Source organism: Heteronotia binoei, chromosome 8, assembly GCF_032191835.1.
Source record: "Heteronotia binoei isolate CCM8104 ecotype False Entrance Well chromosome 8, APGP_CSIRO_Hbin_v1, whole genome shotgun sequence".
Lineage (NCBI taxonomy): Eukaryota > Metazoa > Chordata > Lepidosauria > Squamata > Gekkonidae > Heteronotia > Heteronotia binoei.
The window spans coordinates 129,565,154-129,589,236 of NC_083230.1; the positions used below are offsets into that span (position 1 = coordinate 129,565,154).

The 24,083-nt window shown below is 51.1% G+C and overlaps 2 protein-coding genes across 2 annotated transcripts in view; both read right to left on the minus strand.

Moving 5' to 3' along the window:
• Window positions 1–24,083, minus strand: part of CIMAP1B (ciliary microtubule associated protein 1B) — a 69,831-nt gene that overhangs the window by 31,359 nt on the left and 14,389 nt on the right. The gene's annotated exons all lie outside the window — the stretch shown is intronic.
• Window positions 1,545–23,643, minus strand: LOC132575795 (thymidine phosphorylase-like). The gene is made up of 6 exons (XM_060244485.1): window positions 23,505–23,643; window positions 19,769–19,887; window positions 17,147–17,309; window positions 10,146–10,376; window positions 5,196–5,336; window positions 1,545–1,768 (listed from the first exon to the last, which is right to left on the minus strand). The coding sequence occupies exons 1-6, from the start codon at window positions 23,632–23,634 to the stop codon at window positions 1,545–1,547; spliced, it is 1,008 nt and encodes a 335-aa protein (XP_060100468.1). The 5' UTR covers window positions 23,635–23,643.

The window sequence follows — 24,083 nt, forward strand, 5'->3', positions numbered from 1 at the left end:
CAATGACACAGACATAAGAAGAGAAGAGAAGCCATGTTGGATCAGGCCAATCGCAGCTGCAAGTGGAGGAGGGGGGAATCAAACCCAGTTCTCCCAGATAAGAGAGCTCTGGCTGACCCAAGGCCATTCCAGCAGCTGCAAGTGGTGGAGTGGGGAATCAAACCCGGTTCTCCCATATAAAAGAGCCATGGCTGACCCAAGGCCATTCCAGCAGGTGCAAGTGGAGGAGTGAGGAATCAAACCCGGTTCTCCCAGATAAGAGAGCTCTGGCTGACCCAAGGCCATTCCAGCAGGTGCAAGTGGAGGAGGGGGGAATCAAACCCGGTTCTCTCAGATAAGAGAGCTCTGGCTGACCCAAGGCCATTCCAGCAGCTGTAAGTGGTGGAGTGGGGAATCCAACCCGGTTCTCCCAGATAAGAGAGCCATGGCTGACCCAAGGCCATTCCAGCAGCTGCAAGTGGAGGAGTGGGGAATCCAACCCGGTTCTCCCAGATAAGAGAGCTCTGGCTGACCCAAGGCCATTCCAGCAGCTGCAAGTGGAGGAGGGGGGAATCAAACCCGGTTCTCCCAGATAAGAGAGCTCTGGCTGACCCAAGGCCATTCCAGCAGCTGCAAGTGGAGGAGTGGGGAATCAAACCCGGTTCTCCCAGATAAGAGAGCTTTGGCTGACCCAAGGCCATTCCAGCAGCTGCAAGTGGAGGAGTGGGGAATCAAACCCGGTTCTCCCAGATAAGAGAGCTCTGGCTGACCCAAGGCCATTCCAGCAGCTGCAAGTGAAGGAGGGGGGAATCAAACCCGGTTTTCCCAGATAAGAGAGCTCTGGCTGACCCAAGGCCATTCCAGCAGCTGCAAGTGGAGGAGGGGGGAATAAAACCCGGTTCTCCCAGATAAGAGAGCTCTGGCTGACCCAAGGCCATTCCAGCAGCTTCAAGTGGCGGAGTGGGGAATCAAACCCGGTTCTACTAGATAAGAGAGCTCTGGCTGACCCAAGGCCATTCCAGCAGGTGCAAGTGAAGGAGTGGGGAATCAAACCCGATAAGAGAGCTATGGCTGACCCAAGGCCATTCCATCAGCTGCAAGTGGAGGAGGGGGGAATCAAACCCAGTTCTCCCAGATAATGGTCCACTCACTTAACCACTACACCAAAGTGGCTCTGAATTTTGTTACATTTACCTGTACTATTTGTAATAAACGTATGTACATCTTCATGATAATTAGGGTCACATGAATCTTAGGCTTACATTGTTAGTATCTCTGAGTGACCTCCCTTATTGTATCTCTTATCCTCCCGGTGGAGCCTGGAGATCTCCCAGAATTGCTACTTACCTCCAGGCAACGGCGACCAGTTCCCCCAGAGAAAATGCTTTGGAGGGTAGGCTCTATAGACCCTCTGAGACCCCACCCCCAGCCACGCCCTCCTCAGGCTCCAGCCCCAAAGTCTCCAAGAATTCCCTAACCTGGAGTCGGCAACCCTGCGAGTCCTGCCTGGTCCAGCACTAGAGGCCTGTCAGGGAAGATGGCTGCCGGGACCAACCAGCTGAGATTCAGCTGGACGGGGGTTGGGCGCCGCCCAAGTTCTGCTTCTGTTCGTGTCTCCCCCGTTTCCCCATCGACCCAGTCTCTTTTGGAAGCGCCTGGGGAAAGATGGTCTTTGCCACCCTCAAGTGGGGAGCAAAAGGGTCTTCCAGAATCAGTGCTGCTTGCAGGGCACTTCGGGCCTCGTCTCTCAGTTTGGGGCTTTCATGATGTATCCGGAGCCACGGAGACCCTGCCGGGGAGGGGAGAAAAATCATTCAGCTAGAATTCACTTCGTATTCTCCAAGTTCCCCCCAAACCCTGCTCTTCTTCCACTGAAGCAGCAACATGTTATTCTGATAATGAGATCTCATATCAAGGGGCAGAGGAGTACAGGAAGAGAACCGCACAGACTCCATCTTGTCGTTATTCCTGCCTGGCTTCTCCCTAGACTGGAGTGGCCAAATTTGCTTAATGTAAGAGCCACATAGAATAAACATCAGATGTTTGACATGAGTGTCAGATGTTTGAGAGCTACAAGACAGGGAAGGAAGGAAGGAAGGAAGGAAGGAAGGAAGGAAGGAAGGAAGGAAGGAAGGAAGGAAGGAAGGAAGGAAGGAAGGAAGGAAGGAAGGAAGGAAGGAAGGAAGGAAGGAAGGAAGGAAGGAAGGAAGGAAGGAAGGAAGGAAGGAAGGAAGGAAGGAAGGAAGGCGACGAAGATGGTGAGGGGTCTGGAGACCAAGTCCTATGAGGAAAGGCTGAAGGAGCTGGGCAGGTTTAGCCTGGAGAGGAGGCGGCTGAGAGGTGATAGGATCATCATCTTCAAGTACTTGACGGGCTGTCAGAGAGAGGATGGGGTGGAATTGTTTCCTGTGGCCCCAGAAGGTAGGACCAGAACCAATAAGTTGAAATTAAAACAGAAGAGTTTCTGGCTCAATATTAGACAGAACTTCTTGACTGTTAGAGCGATTCCTCAGTGGAACAGGCTTCCTCGGGAGGTGGTGGGCTCTCCTTCCTTGGAGGTTTTTAAACAAAGGCTAGATGGCCATTTGACAGCAGTGCAGATCCTGTAAATTTGGGGTAGGTATTTGTGGGTTTCCTGCATTGTGCAGGGTGTTGGACTAGATGACCCTGGAGGTCCCTTCCAAGTCTATGGTTCTATGAGTACAGGAAGAGCACTGCACAGACTCCATCTTGTTATTCCTGCCTGGCTTCTCCCTAGACCAGGGGTGGCCAAATTTGCTTAATGTAAGAGTCACAAAGAATAAACATCAGATGTTTGAGAGTTGCAAGACATGAAGGAAGGAAGGAAGGAAGGAAGGAAGGAAGGAAGGAAGGAAGGAAGGAAGGAAGGAAGGAAGGAAGGAAGGAAGGAAGGAAGGAAGGAAGGAAGGAAGGAAGGAAGGAAGGAAGGAAGGAAGGAAGGAAGGAAGGAAGGGGAATGGAGAGGCGGAAAGAAAACAACAACTTTAAATGCATTCTCCAAGCAGCTGATTCAAGGTGATGGTGTTGTTAACCTTTAAAGCCCTTAACAGCCTGAAACCAGAATATCTTAGGAACCGCCTCTCCCCATATACTCCCCCCCCTCCTCGAGAACCGCACATTCTACTGAGCAACGTCTTCCAGTTGTCCCTGGCCCAAAGGATGTCCACTTAGCCTCAGCCAGGGACAGGGCTTTTTCTGTATTGGCCCCTACCTGGCGGAACAAGCTCCCACTAGAGATCCGGGCCCTGCGGAGCTTGCAGCAGTTCTGCAGGGCCTGTTCTGCCAGGCCTTTAGTTGAGGCAGTGGACATCACTGAACACCGATCTCGCCCCCCTGTCCCATCCTGGCCCACTCTGGAGTAATGACCATTTATGATTACTGTCATCTCATTTATTGCTCAGCCAGGGATCAGGCCTTCCAAAACGGTCGCCATCTCGATTCTGAATTGTTGGACTTTGAATTAGCAGATTGATTTGCTTTGCTTGGTTTTATGGTTTAATTCGTTGTTTAACAACCGATTATGTGTTTATCTTTCCTGTTTAAAACAATTTTATTTGGTAACGTATGGTATCAATCTCAATTTTTGTAACATGAATAACTTCCCTTTTTTATCTATCCCATATATTACCTTCTATCCACCCCTCCCCCCGTTACTTGACCCCCGCCGGTGTTATTAACACAATTTACTAATATTTAAAGGTATCCTTAACTAATAAACAAGAAAACGAAAAAAATAACATTCTCCTTTCCTCTAAAACTTAATCATTATCAACAATTGTCCAATAACCTTTTATCTTCCCCAAAGGGTGATTAACATGTGGAATTCACTGCCACAGGAGGTGGTGGCGGCCACAAGCATAGCCACCTTCAAGAGGGGTTTAGATAAAAATATGGAGCAGAGGTCCATCAGTGGCTATTAGCCACAGTGTGTGTGTATGTATAAAATTTTTTGCCACTGTGTGACACAGAGTGTTGGACTGGATGGGCCGTTGGCCTGATCCAACATGGCTTCTCTTATGTTCTTATGTTCACTCTTTTTCTACATATCTTCTAAATTTTTTCCATTCCGACTTAAAAACTTCTAGATCATAGTCTCTTAAAGTTCTTGTTAATTTGTCCATTTCACTCCAGGTCATAATTTTTGTAATCCAGTCCCATTTCTCTGGTATTTTTTCTTGCTTCCACAACTGCGCATACAATGTCCTAGCTGCTGAAAGCAAGTACCAAATTATAGTTCTATCTTCTTTTAGTTATCTTTGATGTGACCCGCCTGAGCCTAGGGTTGCCAATCCCCAGGTGGGGCCAAGGGATCCCCCGGTTTGAAGGCCCTCACCCCACTTCAGGGTCATCAGAAAGCGGGGGGAGGAGAGGGAAATGTCTTCTGACCACTCAATGATTCCCTATGGAGACTTATGCTCATAGAAAATAATGGAGAATTGATCTGCGGGTATCTGGGGCTTTGGGAGGGATGTTTTATGAGATAGAGGCATAATTATAGCACAGCATCCTGTGCCTCTCCCCAAAATACCCTCCAAGTTTCAAAAAGGGTGGACCAGGGGGTTCATAAGAACATAAGAGAAGCCATGTTGGATCAGGCCAATGGCCCATCCAGTCCAACACTCTGTGTCACATAAGAACATAAGAGAAGCCCTGTTGGATCAGGCCAATGGCCCATCCAGTCCAACACTCTGTGTCACATAAGAACATAAGAGAAGCCCTGCTGGATCAGGCCAGTGGCCCATCCAGTCCAACACTCTGTGTCACATAAGAACATAAGCGAAGCCATGTTGGATCAGGCCAGTGGCCCATCCAGTCTAACACTCTGTGTCACATAAGAACATAAGAGAAGCCATGTTGGATCAGGCCAGTGGCCCATCCAGTCCAACACTCTGTGTCACATAAGAACATAAGCGAAGCCATGTTGGATCAGGCCAGTGGCCCATCCAGTCGAACACTCCTTCATTATTTCCATTGGAGGGAAGGCATTGAAAAGGTGTACAGTCCCTTTAAGTGTGATGGCCAGAACTCCCTTCGGAGTTCAATTATGCTTGTCACACCCTTGCTCCTGGCTCCACCCCCAAAGTCCCCAGATATTTCTTGAACTGGACTTGGCAACCCTACCTAAGCCCCTCGGGGAAGGACAGGACAGAAATGTAACATAGTGAACAGGGAATCGCAGTCCCTCTGGTGGTTACCTTTCCTCAGGGGCTGCCCCACGGAGATGAGCAACTCAGCTCCCACCCTGTGATTGATGGCTTGGCCCTCCTGGGAGCGTCCGGCTCCCAGACCGTGGAGCACCTGAGCGATAGGCAGGGCTAGAATCTGCCGGACGGTTCCTGGGGAAAGAAGGAAGGAATAAGAGTTAAGAAAATGTCAACAGGGAGAGCAAGAAGCAGAGTTTGCTCCAGCTTTCGGCAGGGCCTCAGCCAAGTGGCCCCTGCTCAGCACATCCCCAGGGCTAGGGCTTCCACTACCAACCACCAAGTGGGGCTGGAGATCTCTCCAAATTGCAACTGCCCTCCAGGGATCCTGGAGGGTTTTGCCATAAGAACATAAGAGAAGTCCTGTTGGATCAGGCCAGTGGCCCCTCCAGTCCAACACTCTGTGTCACATAAGAACAGAAGAGAATCCCTGTTGGATCAGGCCAATGGCCCCTCCAATCCAACACTCTGTGTCACATAAGAACAGAAGAGAAGTCCTGTTGGATCAGGCCAGTGGCCCCTCCAATCCAACACTCTGTGTCACATAAGAACAGAAGAGAATCCCTGTTGGACCAGGCCAGTGGCCCCTCCAGTCCAACACTCTGTGTCACATAAGAACAGAAGAGAATCCCTGTTGGACCAGGCCAATGGCCCCTCCAGTCCAACACTCTGTGTCACATAAGAACAGAAGAGAATCCCTGTTGGACCAGGCCAATGGCCCCACCAGTCCAACACTCTGTGTCACATAAGAACAGAAGAGAATCCCTGTTGGACCAGGCCAACGGCCCCTCCAGTTCAACACTCTGTGTCACATAAGAACAGAAGAGAATCCCTGTTGGACCAGGCCAACGGCCCATCCAGTCCAACACTCTGTGTCACATAAGAACAGAAGAGAATCCCTGTTGGACCAGGGTAATGGCCCCTCCAGTCCAACACTCTGTGTCACATAAGAACAGAAGAGAATCCCTGTTGGACCAGGCCAATGGCCCCTCCAGTCCAACACTCTGTGTCGCATAAGAACAGAAGAGAATCCCTGTTGGACCAGGCCAACGGCCCCACCAGTCCAACACTCTGTGTCACATAAGAACAGAAGAGAATCCCTGTTGGACCAGGCCAACGGCCCCTCCAGTCCAACACTCGGTGTCACATAAGAACAGAAGAGAATCCCTGTTGGACCAGGCCAACGGCCCCACCAGTCCAACACTTTGTGTCACATAAGAACAGAAGAGAATCCCTGTTGGACCAGGCCAACGGCCCCACCAGTCCAACACTCTGTGTCACATAAGAACAGAAGAGAAGCCCTGTTGGATCAGGCCAATGGCCCCTCCAGTCCAACACTCTGTGTCACATAAGAACAGAAGAGAAGCCCTGTTGGATCAGGCCAATGGCCCCTCCAGTCCAACACTCTGTGTCACATAAGAACAGAAGAGAATCCCTGTTGGACCAGGCCAGTGGCCCATCCAGTCCAACACTCTGTGTCACATAAGAACAGAAGAGAATCCCTGTTGGACCAGGCCAACGGCCCCTCCAGTTCAACACTCTGTGTCACATAAGAACAGAAGAGAATCCCTGTTGGACCAGGCCAACGGCCCATCCAGTCCAACACTCTGTGTCACATAAGAACAGAAGAGAATCCCTGTTGGACCAGGCCAATGGCCCCTCCAGTCCAACACTCTGTGTCACATAAGAACAGAAGAGAATCCCTGTTGGACCAGGCCAATGGCCCCTCCAGTCCAACACTCTGTGTCACATAAGAACAGAAGAGAATCCCTGTTGGACCAGGCCAATGGCCCCTCCAGTCCAACACTCTGTGTCGCATAAGAACAGAAGAGAATCCCTGTTGGACCAGGCCAACGGCCCCACCAGTCCAACACTCTGTGTCACATAAGAACAGAAGAGAATCCCTGTTGGACCAGGCCAACGGCCCCTCCAGTCCAACACTCGGTGTCACATAAGAACAGAAGAGAATCCCTGTTGGACCAGGCCAACGGCCCCACCAGTCCAACACTCTGTGTCACATAAGAACAGAAGAGAATCCCTGTTGGACCAGGCCAACGGCCCCACCAGTCCAACACTCTGTGTCACATAAGAACAGAAGAGAATCCCTGTTGGACCAGGCCAACGGCCCCACCAGTCCAACACTCTGTGTCACATAAGAACAGAAGAGAATCCCTGTTGGATCAGGCCAACGGCCCATCCAGTCCAACACTCTGTGTCACATAAGAACAGAAGAGAAGCCCTGTTGGATCAGGCCAATGGCCCCTCCAGTCCAACACTCTGTGTCACATAAGAACAGAAGAGAAGCCCTGTTGGATCAGGCCAATGGCCCCTCCAGTCCAACACTCTTTGTCACATAAGAACAGAAGAGAATCCCTGTTGGACCAGGCCAGTGGCCCATCCAGTCCAACACTCTGTGTCACATAAGAACAGAAGAGAATCCCTGTTGGATCAGGCCAATGGTCCCTCCAGTCCAACACTCTGTGTCACATAAGAACAGAAGAGAAGCCCTGTTGGATCAGGCCAATGGCCCCTCCAGTCCAACACTCTGTGTCACATAAGAACATAAGAGAAGCCCTGTTGGATCAGGCCAATGGCCCCTCCAGTCCAACACTCTGTGTCACATAAGAACATAAGAGAAGCCCTGTTGGATCAGGCCAATGGCCTCTCCAGTCCAACACTCTGTGTCACATAAGAACATAAGAGAAGCCCTGTTGGATCAGGCCAATGGCCCCTCCAGTCCAACACTCTGTGTCACATAAGAACGTAAGAGAAGCCCTGTTAGATCAGGCCAATGGCCCCTCCAGTCCAACACTCCGTGTCACTGGGTATGGACCAGGGGTCACTGGGTGTGTGTGGGGGAGGCAGAGGAGTTATTCCCTGCACTGTGCAGGGGGTTGGACTAAATCAGCACACGCCAACCTTTTTGGCACCAGGGACCAGTTTTGTGGAAGACAATTTTTCTGTTTTCTGTGGCCCCAGAAGGTACGACCAGAACCAATGGGTTGAAATTAAATGAAAAAAGTTTCTGGTTCAACATTAGGAAGTATTTCCTGACCATTAGAGCAATTCCTCAGTGTAACAGGCTTCCTCCTAGGGAGGTGGTGGGCTCTCCTTCCTTGGAGGTTTTTCAACAGAGGCTAGATGGCCATCTGACAGCAATGAAGGTCCTGTGAGTTTTGGGGGAGGGGTTTGTGAGTTTAGAGCGGTTCCTCAGTGGAACAGGCCTCCTCCTGGGGAGGTGGTGGGCTCTCCTGCCTTGGAGGTTTTTAAACAGAGGCTACAGGGCCCTCTGAGAGCAATGAAGATCCTGTGAATTTAGGGGGAGGAGTTTGTGAGGTTAGAGCGGTTCCTCAGTGGAACAGGCTTCCTCCTGGGGAGGTGGTGGGCTCTCCTTCCTTGAAGGTTTCTAAACAGAGGCTAGATGGCCATTTGACAGCAATGAAGATCCTGTGAGTTTTGGGGGAGGGGTTTGTGAGTTTAGAGCGGTTCCTCAGTGGAACAGACCCCTCAGGAGGTGGTGGGCTCTCCTTCCTTGGTGGTTTTTCAACAGAGGCTAGTTGGCCATCTAACAGCAATGAGGATCCTGTGAATTTAGGGGGAGGGGTTTGTGAGTTTCCTGCATTGTGTAGGGGGTTGGACTAGATGACTCTGGAGGTTCCTTCCAACTCTTCTATGATTCTAACAGGCTTCCTCCTGGGGAGGTGGTGGGCTCTCCTTCCTTGGAGGTTTTTCAACAGAGGCTAGATGGCCATCTGACAGCAATGAGGATCCTGTGAATTTAGGGGGAGGGGTTTGTGAGTTTCCTGCATTGTGCAGGGGGTTGGACTAGATGACTCTGGAGGTTCCTTCCAACTTTTCTATGATTCTAACAGGCTTCCTCCTGGGGAGGTGGTGGGCTCTCCTTCCTTGGAGGTTTTTCAACAGAGGCTAGATGGCCATCTGACAGCAATGAAGATCCTGTGAATTTAGGGGGAGGGGTTTGTGAGTTTAGAGCGGTTCCTCAGTGGAATAGGCTTCCTCCTGGGGAGGTGGTGGGCTCTCCTTCCTTGGAGGTTTTTAAGCAGAGGCTAGATGGCCATCTGACAGCAATGAGGATCCTGTGAATTTAGGGGGAGGAGTTTGTGAGGTTAGAGCGGTTCCTCAGTGGAATAGGCTTCCTCCTGGGGAGGTGGTGGGCTCTCCTTCCTTGAAGGTTTTTAAGCAGAGGCTAGATGGCCATCTGACAGCAATGAGGATCCTGTGAATTTAGGGGGAGGAGTTTGTGAGGTTAGAGCGGTTCCTCAGTGGAATAGGTTTCCTCCTAGGGAGGTGGTGGGCTCTCCTTCCTTGGAGGTTTCTAAACAGAGGCTAGATGGCCATCTGACAGCAATGAAGATCCTGTGAATTTAGGGGGAGGGGTTTGTGAGTTTAGAGCGGTTCCTCAGTGGAACAGGCTTTCTCCTCGGGTGGTGGTGGGCTCTCCTGCCTTGGAGGTTTTTCAACAGAGTCTAGATGGCCACCTGACAGCAATGAGGATCCTGTGAATTTAGGGGGAGGGGTTTGTGAGTTCAGAGTGGTTCCTCAGTGGAACAGGCTTCCTCCTGGGGAGGTGGTGGGCTCTCCCTCCTTGGAGGTTTTTCAACAGAGGCTAGGTGGCCATCTGACAGCAATGCAGATCCTGTGAATTTAGGGGGAGGTGTTTGTGAGTTTAGAGCGGTTCCTCAGTGGAGCAGGCTTCCTCCTGGGGAGGTGGTGGGCTCTCCTCCTTGGAGGTTTTTCAACAGAGGCTAGATGGCCATCGGACAGCAATGAAGATCCTGTGTATTTAGGGGGAGGTGTTTGTGGGTTTCCTGCATTGTGCAGGGGGTTGGACTAGATGACCCCGGAGGTCCCTTCCAGCTCTATGATTCTAGGATTCTTATCAGTGCCACTTCCACAGTCTGCCTCCCCTGCCGTCCTCCTTACCCTCCTTCGGAGCCAGCAGTTCCTCCTGGGTCCCGGCCCGGCCCAGCACCTGGAAGCGTTCGTCCTCCGAGCCCGTGCACAGGGCCTGGGCCACGGTGGCCTCCACTCCTTGGGCCTGCAGCATGGCCTGGAATGTCCGTAGCGCTGAGCCATCGTCCAGGGCCTGGGCAATGCGGGCAGCCCCCTCGGGCACTGAGGCCACTCTGCTGCACTGCCACAGCAAGGTGCCCCCTGAAAGGAAGGAGGGGGGAAGAATGAGTGGTTGGAGGGGGGGGGTGCAATGTTCCCTGTAAGCTGCAGAGTCTTGTGAGCAAAAATTGCAGTTTGTGTGCTCCCAGCATTACAGTTGTGAGCTATTTAGGGTTGCCAAGTCCAGTTCAAGAAATATCTGGGGACTGGGGGGGGGGGGGTGGAGTCAGGGGACATTGGGGGTGGAGCCAGGAGACATTGGGGTGGAGCCAAGATCAAGGCTGTGACAAGCATAATTGAACTCCAAAGGGAGTTCTGGCCATCACATTTAAAGGGACGGCACACCTTTTCAATTCCTTCCTTCCATAGGAAATAATGAAGGATAGGGGCACCTTCTTTTGGGGCTCATAGAATTGGACCCCCTGGTCCAATCTTTTTGAAACTTGGGGGATACTTTGGGGAGAGGCACTAGATATTATACTGAAAATTTGGTGCCTCTATCTCAAAAAACAGCCCCCCCCGAGCCCCAGATACCTGCGGATCAATTCTCCTTGATTTATTATGGGATTAAATCTCCATAGGAAATAATAGAGTTCCCAGCAGACATTTCCCTCCCCTCCCCCCGCTTTCTGACAACCCTGAAGCGGGGGGAGGGTCTCCAAACCGGGGGACCCCCTGCCCCCACCTGGGGATTGGCAACCCGAGATGGAATGAGGGCGGGGGGGAGGCCGGTAACAAGTGACGTCCGCTGCCTCAGCTGAAAACCTGGCGAAAGAACTCTGCATTACAGGCCCTGCGGAATTGCAGCAGAATAAATCTCCATAGGGAATAATAGAGTTCCTAGCAGACATTTCCCTCCCCTCCCCCCGCTTTCTGATGACCCTGAAGCGGGGGGAGGGGCTCCAAACCGGGGGGATCCCCTGGCCCCACCTGGGGATTGGCAAATCTACCACAAATAATAATAATAATAATAATAATAATAATAATAATAATAATAATAATAATAATAATAATAATAATAATAAAAATTTTATTTTTATATCCCGCCCTCCCCCGCCAAAGGCAGGCTCAGCTGGTGGGGTTTGGAATGCCAAGTGGTACAAAGTTAAAAACTAATAGCAGAATAGTAAAATTAACAAACTCAGAAAACCTTTGATCTGGGTTGCTTTAGCGTGGGAAACCATAAAACAGTAACATGTCAGAATGTGAGAATGCCTGTTAATTATTCTATTGCTAATAAACCTGGGTCAAAAAGAAGGCATTCCTTTCCCAGAAGATTTTCCTGTCCAACTAATTTAATTTAGAAAGGGTAAAACGCTTGGGGGTCTTTAGCTTGGAGAAACGTCGACTGTGGGGTGACATGATAGGGGTTTACAAGATTATGCATGGGAAGGAGAAAGTAGAGAAAGAAGTCCTTTTCTCCCTTTCTCACAATACAAGAACTCATAGGCATTCGATGAAATTGCTGAGCAATCGGTTTAAAACGGATAAAAGGAAGTACTTCTTCACCCAAAGGGTGATTAACATGTGGAATTCACTGCCACAGGAGGTGGTGGTGGCTACAAGCATAGCCAGCTTTAAGAGGGGGTTAGATAAAAATATGGAGCAGAGGTCCATCAGTGGCTATTAGCCACAGTGTGTATATATATGTCTGTGTGTGTGTGTGTGTGTGTATATAAATTTTTTGGCCACTGTGTGACACAGAGTGTTGGACTGGATGGGCCACTGGCCTGATCCAACATGGCTTCTCTTATGTTCTTATGTACCTTTTAAAATGTAACATAAATATATACATCATTCTAGTTTGCCATTAGGAAAAAATACACTAAAATATAGTGGAAGATGGGTTTGGTATATATAATGAGATAAACAGCCGATATCCCTTGTTTGAGTATGTCAACACAAAAGTATTATTCTGATACGCTATCTGCTTACTGTACCAGATTCCTCGTCTGAAGAAGTGTGCTTAGAAGCTGACATTCTGAATAAAACTAAGTTGGTCTTCAAGGTGCAATTGACTCCCATTTTGTTTTTATTGTTGACTGTTTTTATGACGTAACCAGCCCTGAGCCTGTTCTACGGGAAGGGCGGGGCTAAAGACCGAATAAAATAAAATAAATAAAAATAAAATAACATGAATATTTTTAAGTAAAGGGATCTGCAGCATCCAATAATGAGAATTCCTTATATGGGCCCCTTAACTCACACACATCTTACTGCAGTTTTTCAGAGGAGTAAGCCTTTAACCTTTATTTTGGATTCTGCACCCACCTTATGAGCTATTCTTTTTCCTCCACTGTATTTATTGTGAAGCCGCCATTTTTTAAAAAGCACACTTTTAAAAAATTGGGGTGGAATATCACTTGTGACGTGGCATCCAAGGGTTTAAAATATATATCAGGGGTAGCCAACAGTAGCTCTCCAGATGTTTTTTGCCTACAACTCCCATCAGCCCCAGCCAGCATGGCCAATGGCTGGGGCTGATGGGAGTTATAGGCAAAAAACATCTGGAGAGCTACCGTTGGCCACCCCTGATATATATATTGAATTACCACACTTGCTTAATGAAAGAGCCACATAGAATAAAAGTCAGATGTTTGAGAACCACAAGAAAGGAAGGAAGGAGGGAGGGAGAGAAGGAAGGCAAATAGATGGGGAGGGAGAGGTGGAAAGAAAGCAACTTTAACTTTAAATGCATTCTCCAACTCCCAGTTGGCTGAGCTTGGAGAAGAAGAAGAAGAAGAAGATATTGGATTTATATCCCGCCCTCCACTCTGAAGAGTCTCAGAGCGGCTCACAATCTTCTTTACCTTCCTCCCCCACAACAGACACCCTGTGAGGTGGGTGGGGCTGGAGAGGGCTCTCACAGCAGCTGCCCTTTCAAGGACAACCTCTGCCAGAGCTATGGCTGACCCAAGTCCATGCTAGCAGGTGCAAGTGAAGGAGTGGGGGATCAAACCCGGTTCTCCCAGGTAAGAGTCAGCACACTTAACCACTACACCAAACTGGCTCTCCAAGTGATTTAAAGACACAAATGTCTTCTCCAAGCCAGCCAATTAGATGTTGGGTGCTTTGAGAGCCACGCAACATGTGTGAAAGCAACTTTAAGTTTAAATGCACACAGTTTGAGCCACCGTTTGGCCACCCCTGAATTACAATTGTGTCCAGTAAGCACTTTCCATTTAAATCCTCATGGTGCAGGTTTTGCACATGAATTTTAGCTTTAGTTTGTTGAATGAAAGGGGTTAATAATAGCCCCTGATGGACCTCTGCTCCAGATGTTTATCCAATCCCCTCTTGAAGCTGTCTATGCCTGATGTAGCCAATCATCGGAGCTTACAGTAGACCCTTTACTAAGAGCCCTGGAAGCTCTTGGAGGATTGGCTCCATCAGGGAGATGTGGCCTAATATGCAAAGGAGTTCCTGCTACAAAAAAAGCCCTGTGGAGAAGTTCAGTGTTTTCAGTGTTACAAAGTTTGACTTGATATCCCAGTATGATGGTCGTCCTACTGAAAATGCACGAGACTGTTTCTGCCATAAGAGAGAGAGAGAAGCCATGTTGGATCAGGCCAATGGCCCATCCAGCCCAACACTCTGTGTCACAGAAGAACATAAGAGGAGCCATGTTGGATCAGAACAATGGCCCATCCAGCCCAACACTCTGTGTCACACAGTGGCCAAAAAAACCCAGGAGGTCCATCAGTGGGGCCAGGACACCAGAAGCCCTCCCACTGTGCCCCCCCAAGCACCCAGAATACGGAGCCTCACTGCCCCAGACAGAGCGTCCCAACGATAAGCTGTGGCTAATAGCCACTGATGGACCTCTGCTCCATATACTTATCCAATCCCCTCTTGAAGCTGGCTATGCTTGCAGCCACCGCCACCTCCTGTGGCAGTGAATTCCACATGTTAATCACCTTTTGGGTGAAGAAGGACTTCCTTTTATCCATTCTAAACCGACTGCTCAGCAATTTCATCGAATGCCCATGAGTTCTCGTATTGTGAGAAAGGGAGAAAAGGACTTCTTTCTCTACTTTCTCCATCCCATGCATAATCATGTCAACCTCTATGATGTCACCCCTCAGTCGACATTTCTCCAAGCTAAAGAGCCCCAAGCGTTTTAACCTTTCTTCACAGGAAAAGTGTTCCAACCCTTGAATCATTCTAGTTGCCCTTTTCTGCACTTCGCCCAGTGCTATAATATCCTTTTTGAGGTGCGGTGACCAGAATTGCGCACAGTATTCCAAATGAGACCGCACCATCGATTTATACGGGGGCATTATGATATTGGATGATTTGTTTTCAATTCCCTTCCTAATAATTCCCAGCATGCCGTTGGCCTTTTTTATTGCAATCGCACAATGTCTTGACATTTTCAGTGTGTTACATTTCAGTGGGTTACCTTGGACATTTTCTGTCCAAGGCAGAAGAGTTGGTGGGCACCAAGAAAAGGAGTTGGTGTATTGGCTGTGAGGCTTTTGCGAAATTCTTTGCGGATAAGGTCCAATCGCTCCGCCAGGACTGCCCCGCCAATTTGGAGGCAGTAAGTGGACTCGAAGCCCAATGCGTGTCTTCTGATTCAACTCTGGATTGCTTCGACCCGCTCAGCTTGGACGAAGTCGACAGAATTCTTGCCACTGCACGTTCCACGACTTGCGATCTGGACCCTTGCCCCTCCTGGCTAATTAAGGCCTGCCAGGAGGAACTAAGATATCCTATACGGGATATTATAAATCGATCCCTTTCAGAAGGTGCTTTTCCAACACCTCTGAAAGAGGCATTGGTCCGCCCTCTCTTGAAAAAACCGTCATCAGACCCGGCCGAATTGGCACACTACCGGCCGGTCTCAAATCTGCCTTTTTTGGGCAAGATTATTGAGAGGGCCGTGGCAGCGCAGTTGCAGGAATTTCTGGAGGACGCTTCCGTCCTAGACCCATGCCAGTCCGGCTTCCGCCCGGGCCACGGGACAGAAACAGTCCTGGTCGCCCTCATGGATGACCTCCGACGGCAACTGGATCGAGGCGGCTCGGCAGTATTGCTGCTGTTAGACCTATCGGCGGCGTTCGATATGGTCGACCACCGGCTGCTGACCCGTCGCCTCGCCGACGCAGGAATTCGGGGGCTAGCCTTACAGTGGCTCTCCTCCTTTCTTGAAGGTCGGGGACAAAGGGTGGCAATTGGGGGGGAACTGTCTCAGAGATACCCACTTCATTGTGGAGTGCCTCAGGGAGCAGTTCTCTCCCCGATGCTGTTTAACATCTTTATGCGTCCCCTTGCCCAGATTGCACGGAGGAATGGGCTGGGTTGCCATCAATATGCAGATGACACCCAGCTCTATCTATTGATGGACGACCGGACTGGTGATGTCCCAGCAAACCTGGACCGGGCACTACGAGCCGTGGCTGACTGGCTCAGGCTGAGCGGGCTGAAGTTGAATCCGGCGAAGACTGAGGTCCTTTGCATGGGCCGCGGCGAGCCAGGAGGGGAGACTATTCTACCGGCCTTCGACGGGGCGCCACTGGTACCGGTGCGCAAAGTCAAGAGCCTGGGAGTGCTACTGGAGTCCTCCCTATCAATGGAGGCCCAAGTAGCTGCCACTGCTAGATCCGCCTTCTTTCATCTTAAGAGGGCGAGGCAGTTGGCTCCCTTCCTGGAGCGCGCCGACCTAGCAACTGTGATCCACGCAACGGTCACTTCGAGGTTAGACTACTGCAATGCCCTCTACATGGGGCTGCCCTTGTACCGGACACGGAGGCTTCAGGTAGTCCAGAACGCGGCGGCCAGGCTGTTGGAGGGACTACCACGGTGGGAGCCTGCACGGCCTGGGCTGCGTAATTTGCACTGGCTGCCGGTTGTCTACCGTGTCCGATATAAGGTGCTGGTTATCACCTTTAAAGTCCTATATGGCCGAGGACCTGCCTACCTAAAGGACCGCCTCTCCCCGTATGTACCCCGGAGAGCACTGAGATCTGGTTCCCAGAACTTACTAACAATCCCTGGGCCAAGAGAAGTTAGGTTGAAGGCCACTAGGGAGCAGGCCTTCTCGGTGATAGCCCCTCGTTGGTGGAACGATCTACCAGAGATGGTGCGAGCCCTGCGGGACCTGAACCAATTCCGCAGGGCTTGCAAAACATTTCTCTTTCAGTTGGCATTTGAGACAACATGTGGTAATTGAATTGATATAGAACCGGATCAACGAATGAACAGATATTTAGCCATCCTAAATACATCTGGATTACATCATTCTAGCACCTACCTTAATATATCTTATTATATTTTATTTGTTTTTATGTATTTTAAATAACTATTTGTAATTAATGTCAAATTATTATGTTTTTATGAATCATGGGACTCCCATGTCTGTTATACTGTCCAATAAGAATCATGGGATTCCCGTGCCTGTTAGCCGCCCTGAGCCCGCCTGGCGGGGAGGGCGGGATATAAAAATAAAATATTATTATTATTATTATTATTATGCCCCAGTGGACTTGGGCACCAGTTCAGGAACCCCGATCTAAACTACGGTACTTGAGAAAACCCTGGAAGTCAGAATGCTTGTAGGACAATCATACCTTCCAGAGCTTTTTTAGAGCAGGAGCACACAGGAATGTAGTTCTGACTGGCTTGGTGTCAGGGGGCGTGGCCTAATATGCAAATGAGTTCCTGCTGGGCCTTTTCTACCAAAAAACCCTTACACCTCCTGTCGTCCTTTTGCACCCAACTTCTCTCTCTCTCAAACATACACAGATGAGCTCATATACTTATAACTGCACGTGGCTCATGATGCCATTAAGGTGATCACTCATGCGCACCGAGGGTGGTAACCAGCTCCCGGAGATCTCTGGGGCCTCCTCCTTCCAGGCACTCCAAGGCTTCTAGCACCTCCAGGGAGTGACCCACTCGACGCCCCACTGGCTCGTCCATCCTTGTGAGAACGGCTACGGAGCTGATCCCCAACTCTGTTCCCACTGACACCTGGGAGAGAGAGAGAAATAAGAACATAAGAGAATAATAGCCCCTGATGGACCTCTGCTCCAGATGTTTATCCAATCCCCTCTTGAAGCTGTCTATGCCTGATGCAGCCAATCATCAGGCCAGTGGCCCATCCAGTCCAACACTCTGTGTCACAGAAGAACATAAGAGAAGCCCTATTGGATCAGGCCAGTGGCCCATCCAGTCCAACACTCTGTGTCACACGGTGGTCAAAAAACCCAGGTGCCATCAGGAGGTCCACCAGTGGGGCCAGGACACTAGAACCCCTCTCACAGTGCCCCCTCCAAGCACCAAGAATACAGAGCGTCACTGCCCCAGACATAAGAACATAAGGGAAGCCATGTTTGACCAGGCCAATGGACCATCCAGTCCAACACTCTGTGTCACACAGTGGCCAAAAGACCCAGGTGCCATCAGGAGGTCCACCAGTGGGGCCAGGACACTAGAACCCCTCTCACACTGCCCCCTCCAAGCACCAAGAATACAGAGCGTCACTGCCCCAGACATGAGAACATAAGAGAAGCCATGTTGGATCAGGCCACTGGCCCATCCAGTCCAACTCTCTGTGTCACAGAAGAACATAAGAGAAGCCATGTTGGATCAGGCCAATGGCCACTCCAGTCCAACAGAGTGGCCAAAAGACCCAGGTGCAATCAGGAGGTCATCAGTGGGGCCAGGACACTAGAAGCCCTCCCATTGTGCCCCTCCCAAGCACCAAGAGTACAGAGCATCACTGCCCCAGACAGAAAGTGCCAACGATAGCCACTGAGGGACCTCTGCTCCATATGCTCATCCAATCCCCTCTTGAAGCTGGCTATGCTTGCAGCTGCCGCCACCTCCCGTGGCAGTGAATTCCACGCGTTCATCACCCTTTGGGTGAAGAAGGACTTCTTTTATCCGTTCTAACCCGACTGCTCAGCAATTTCATTGAATGTCCACAAGTTCTTGTATTGTGAGAAAGGGAGAAAAGTCAAGGACAATTCTTGTGAGGACAATTCTTGTGAGAGCTATGGCTGACCCAAGGCCATTCCAGCAGGGTGCAAGTGGAGAAGTAGGGAATCAAACCCAGTTCTCTCAGATAAGAGTCCAGAAACTTAACCACTGGCACCAAACTGGCTCTCAAGAAGAATATACTGGATTTATATCCTGACATATACTCTGAATCTTAGAGCGGTCATAATCTCCTTTGCCGTCCTCCCCCACAACAGACACTTTGTGAGGTAGGTGGGGCTCAGAGAGCTCTGACAGAAGTTGCCCTTTCAAGGACAACTCCTGAGAGAGCTCTGGCTGACCCAAGGCCATTCCAGTAGCTGAAAGTGGAGGAGTGGGGAATCAAACCAGATTCTCCCAGAAAAGAGAGCTCTGGCTGACCCAAGGCCATTCCAGCAGCTGCAAGTGGAGGAATGGGGAATCAAACCCGGTTCTCCCAGATAAGAGAGCTATGGCTGACCCAAGGCCATTCCAGCACCTGCAAGTGGAGGAGTGGGGAATCAAACCCGGTTCTCCCAGATAAGAGAGCTCAGGCTGACCCGAGGCCATTCCAGCAGCTGCAAGTTGCGGAGTGGGGAATCAAACCCGATTCTCCCAGAAAAGAGAGCTCTGGCCTACCCAAGGCCATTCCAGCAGCTGCAAGTGGAGGAATGGGGAATCAAACCCGGTTCTCCCAGATAATAGAGCTCTGGCTGACCCAAGGCCATTCCAGCAGCTGCAAGTGGGGAATCAAACCCGGTTCTCCCAGATAAGAGAGCTATGGCTGACCCAAGGCCATTCCAGCATCTGCAAGTGGAAGAGTGGGGAATCAAACCCGGTTCTCCCAGAAAAGAGAGCTCTGGCTGACCCAGTGCCATTCCAGCAGCTGCAAGTGGAGGAATGGGGAATCAAACCCGGTTCTCCCAGATAAGAGAGCTCTGGCTGACCCAAGGCCATTCCAGCAGCTGCGAGTGGAGAAGTGGGGAATCAAACCCGGTTCACCCAGATAAGAGAGCTATGGCTGACCCAAAGCCATTCCAACTGGTGCAGGTGGAGGATGGGGGAATCCAACCTGGTTCTCCCAGATAAGAGAGCTCTGGCTGACCCAAGGCCATTCCAGCAGCTGCAAGTGGAGGAATGGGGAATCAAACCCGGTTCTCCCAGATAAGAGAGCTCTGGCTGACCCAAGGCCATTCCAACAGCTGCGAATGGAGAAGTGGGGAATCAAACCCGGTTCACCCAGATAAGAGAGCTATGGCTGACCCAAAGCCATTCCAACTGGTGCAGGTGGAGGACGGGGGAATCCATGCCGTTTCTCCCAGATAAGAGAGCTCTGGCTGACCCAAGGCCATTCCAGCTAGGTGCAAGTGGAGGAGTGGGGAAGCAAACCCGGTTCTCCCAGATAAGAGTCTGTACACTTCACCGCTGCACCAAACTGGCAGGAGGCTGCTGCCCTCCTGTGGGAGACTCACCAGGCTTTGTGCCAGCTGCTGAGCGCTCTCCAGGGTGGGGTAGAGGGCCCCACTGCCAAACTTCACATCCAGCACCAGGGCGGAGATGTTCTCTGCAGCCTTTTTGCTCAGGATGGAGCCTGTGAGAAGGAAGACGCTGAGTGGGTCAATGCAGCCTTGCGAGGACGGCTCTATGCTTGGCCCTCCCTGGGTTCAAACCCCAAGCCCTTCCCAGATGGGGTTGCCAACACCAATTTGAGAAGTTCCTGGAGATTTGAGGGTGAAGCCTTGGGGAGCTGGGACAGGATAGACCCACACACACACACCCTGGCCAAGGTATTTAAAGCCAACGAGTCCACTCTGAAAACCAGCTAATTTCTCCAGGGGAATTGACCTCTGTAATCTGGAGTTAGCTGCATACTGATTGCATGTGAAAAGGATGGGGCGTGGCTCAATGGAAGAGCATCCGCTTGGCATGCAGAAGGTCCCAGGTTTGATCCCTGGCAGCATCTCCAGTTAAAAAAGAACCAGGCATGAGGTGATGGGAAAGACCTCAGCCTGAGACCCTGGGGAGCCATGAAGTGGGGCTGTGGCTCAGTGGAAGAGCTTCTGCTTGGCATGCAGAAGGTCCCAGGTTCCATCCCCGACATCTCCAGTTGAAAGGACCAGGCAGGAGGGGATGGGAAAGACCTCAGCCTGAGACCCTGGGGAGCCATGAAGTGGGGCCGTGGCTCAGTGGAAGAGCTTCTGCTTGGCATGCAGAAGGTCCCAGGTTCCATCCCCGACATCTCCAGTTGAAAGGACCAGGCAGGAGGGGATGGGAAAGACCTCAGCCTGAGACCCTGGGGAGCCATGAAGTGGGGCTGTGGCTCAGTGGAAGAGCTTCTGCTTGGCATGCAGAAGGTCCCAGGTTCCATCCCCGACATCTCCAGTTGAAAGGACCAGGCAGGAGGGGATGGGAAAGACCTCAGCCTGAGACCCTGGGGAGCCATGAAGTGGGGCCGTGGCTCAGTGGAAGAGCTTCTGCTTGGCATGCAGAAGGTCCCAGGTTCCATCCCCGACATCTCCAGTTGAAAGGACCAGGCAGGAGGGGATGGGAAAGACCTCAGCCTGAGACCCTGGGGAGCCATGAAGTGGGGCCGTGGCTCAGTGGAAGAGCTTCTGCTTGGCATGCAGAAGGTCCCAGGTTCCATCCCCAACATCTCCAGTTGAAAGGACCAGGCAGGAGGGGATGGGAAAGACCTCAGCCTGAGACCCTGGGGAGCCATGAAGTGGGGCCGTGGCTCAGTGGAAGAGCTTCTGCTTGGCATGCAGAAGGTCCCAGGTTCCATCCCCGACATCTCCAGTTGAAAGGACCAGGCAGGAGGGGATGGGAAAGACCTCAGCCTGAGACCCTGGGGAGCCATGAAGTGGGGCTGTGGCTCATTGGAAGAGCTTCTGCTTGGCATGCAGAAGGTCCCAGGTTCCATCCCCGACATCTCCAGTTGAAAGGACCAGGCAGGAGGGGATGGGAAAGACCTCAGCCTGAGACCCTGGGGAGCCATGAAGTGGGGCTGTGGCTCAGTGGAAGAGCTTCTGCTTGGCATGCAGAAGGTCCCAGGTTCCATCCCCGACATCTCCAGTTGAAAGGACCAGGCAGGAGGGGATGGGAAAGACCTCAGCCTGAGACCCTGGGGAGCCATGAAGTGGGGCTGTGGCTCAGTGGAAGAGCTTCTGCTTGGCATGCAGAAGGTCTCAGGTTCCATCCCCGACATCTCCAGTTGAAAGCATCAGGCAGGAGGGGATGGGAAAGACCTCAGCCTGAGACCCTGGGGAGCCATGAAGTGGGGCTGTGGCTCAGTGGACGAGCTTCTGCTTGGCATGCAGAAGGTCCCAGGTTCCATCCCCGACATCTCCAGTTGAAAGGACCAGGCAGGAGGGGATGGGAAAGACCTCAGCCTGAGACCCTGGGGAGCCATGAAGTGGGGCCGTGGCTCAGTGGAAGAGCTTCTGCTTGGCATGCAGAAGGTCCTAGGTTACATCCCCGACATCTCCAGTTGAAAGGACCAGGCAGGAGGGGATGGGAAAGACCTCAGCCTGAGCTCCTGGGGAACCGCTGTCGGTCTGAGTAGTCTCAGCCTAAGCTGTGGAGTCTTGTGAGCAAAAATCATATCTTGTGAGCTCCTTGCATTGAAGTTTGGAGCTGCTCCATAAATGTGTTTGTTCTGAAGCCTCATTTGGAAAACTGTGTACAATTCTGGTCACCGCACCACAAAAAGATATAGCTTTGGAAAAAGTCCAGAAAAGGGCAACTAGAATGATTAAAGGTTTGGAACACTTTCCCTATGAAGAAAGGTTAAAACGCTTGGGGCTCTTTAGCTTGGAGAAACGTCGACTGCAGGGTGACATGGTAGAGGTTTACAAGATTATGCATGGGATGGAGAAAGTAGAGAAAGAAGTCCTTTTCTCCCTTTCTCACAATACGAGAACTCGTGGGCAGTTGACAAAATTGCTGAGCAGTCGGGTTAGAACGGATAAAAGGAAGTCCTTCTTCACCCAAAGGGTGATTCACACGTGGAATTCACTGCCACAGGAGGTGGTGGCAGCTACAAGCATAGACAGCTTTAAGAGGCGATTGGACAAACATTTAGAGCAGAGCTTCATCAGTGGCTATTAGCCACAGAGTATAGATGGAATTCTCTGTCTGGGGCAAGTGATGCGCTGTATTCTTGGTGCTTGGTGGGGGGGCACAGTGGGAGGACTTCTAGAGTCCTGGCCCCACTGATGGACCTACTGATGGACCTCCTGATGGTGCCTGGGTTTTTTGGCCTCTGTGTGACACAGCGTTGGACTGGATGGGCCATTGGCCTGATCCAACATGGCTTTTCTTATGTTCTTATGTGACACAGAGTGCTGGACTGGATGAGCCATTGGCCTGATCCAACATGGCTTCTCTTATGTTCTTCTGTGACACAGAGTGTTGGATTGGATGGACCATTGGCCTGATCCAACATGGCTTCTCTTATGTTCTTATGTGACACAGAGTGCTGGACTGGATGGGCCACTGGCCTGATCCAACATGGCTTCTCTTATGTTCTTATGTGACACAGAGTGCTGAACTGGATGGGCCATTAGCCTGATCCAACATGGCTTCTCTTATGTTCTTATGTGACACAGAGTGCTGGACTGGATGGGCCACTGGCCTGATCCAACATGGCTTCTCTTATGTTCTTCTGTGACTCAGAGTGTTCGACTGGATGGGCCATTGGCCTGATCCAACAGGGCTTCTCTTATGTTCTTCTGTGACACAGAGTGTTGGATTGGATGGACCATTGGCCTGATCCAACATGGCTTCTCTTCTGTTCTTATGGAGCCATTTCTCCTGAACTAAGACAAAAAGGTGTGAGTTGGAGACTAAAAAGCTGTGAGCTAGCTCACTAACGCGGCTTAGAGGAAACATTGGTCCCAGCCCAGTCCTCAAACTTCAGTGCCAGATTAAACCCTGTGGAGGCCTTTAGGCAGTCAAAATTTCAGAGTCAGAGAACCCACTCCACTGCCCAAGGCCCCCCCCCCCCATAGCCTGCAGGCCCCTTCTCAAAAGCCCCTCTGACAAAGCTGCGGGGGAGAGGCAGAGAGAGGCAAACTTGGCGACGACGCCACCAGCAGCCTCCCCGGCCCAGTCGAACCCCTGAGTCTCCCTCAGCCTAACCAATCCCACAGGGGTGTTGTGAGCTTCCGGTCACCACCAGCAGCTCTCTGATGGGATCGGATTCTTCACCTGTGATGAGCGGCAAGCTGTCCACAGTGGCTGTGACGTCTCTCAGCGCATAGAGGACCTTGTCTGCCGGAACCAGCTCTCGGCTCTGCTCCACGATGCAGCAGCCGACCGTTTCCAGGATCTCTCTCATCTGAAGGAGAAAAAGAGGTTGGATTTATGCCCCGCCCTTCACTCGGAGTCCCAGAGGGGCTTACAATCGCCTCCCCTTCTTCTCCCCACAAATAGACACCCCGTGAGAGAGCTCTGAGAGAACTTGTGACTGGCCCACGGTCAACCAGCTGGCTGCATGTGGAGAAGAAGAAGAGGAGGTTGGATTTATATTCCCTCCTTGCCTCAACTAGGGCCAGGGCTTTTTCGGTCCTGGCCCCGACCGGGTGGAATCAGCTCCCTACAGAGATCCGGGCCCTACCTGGCTTAGTAGCCTTCCGTAGGGCCTGTAAAACGGAGCTGTTCCACCAGGCTTTTAGCTGAGGCTGCGGGCGTCTATCCTTGATCTGCCTGGCCTCCCCTGTCGGCACTGTCCCCTGCGCTATAAAACGGAAGAATATCTGCCATCTTTATGGCATAACATCTCATCAT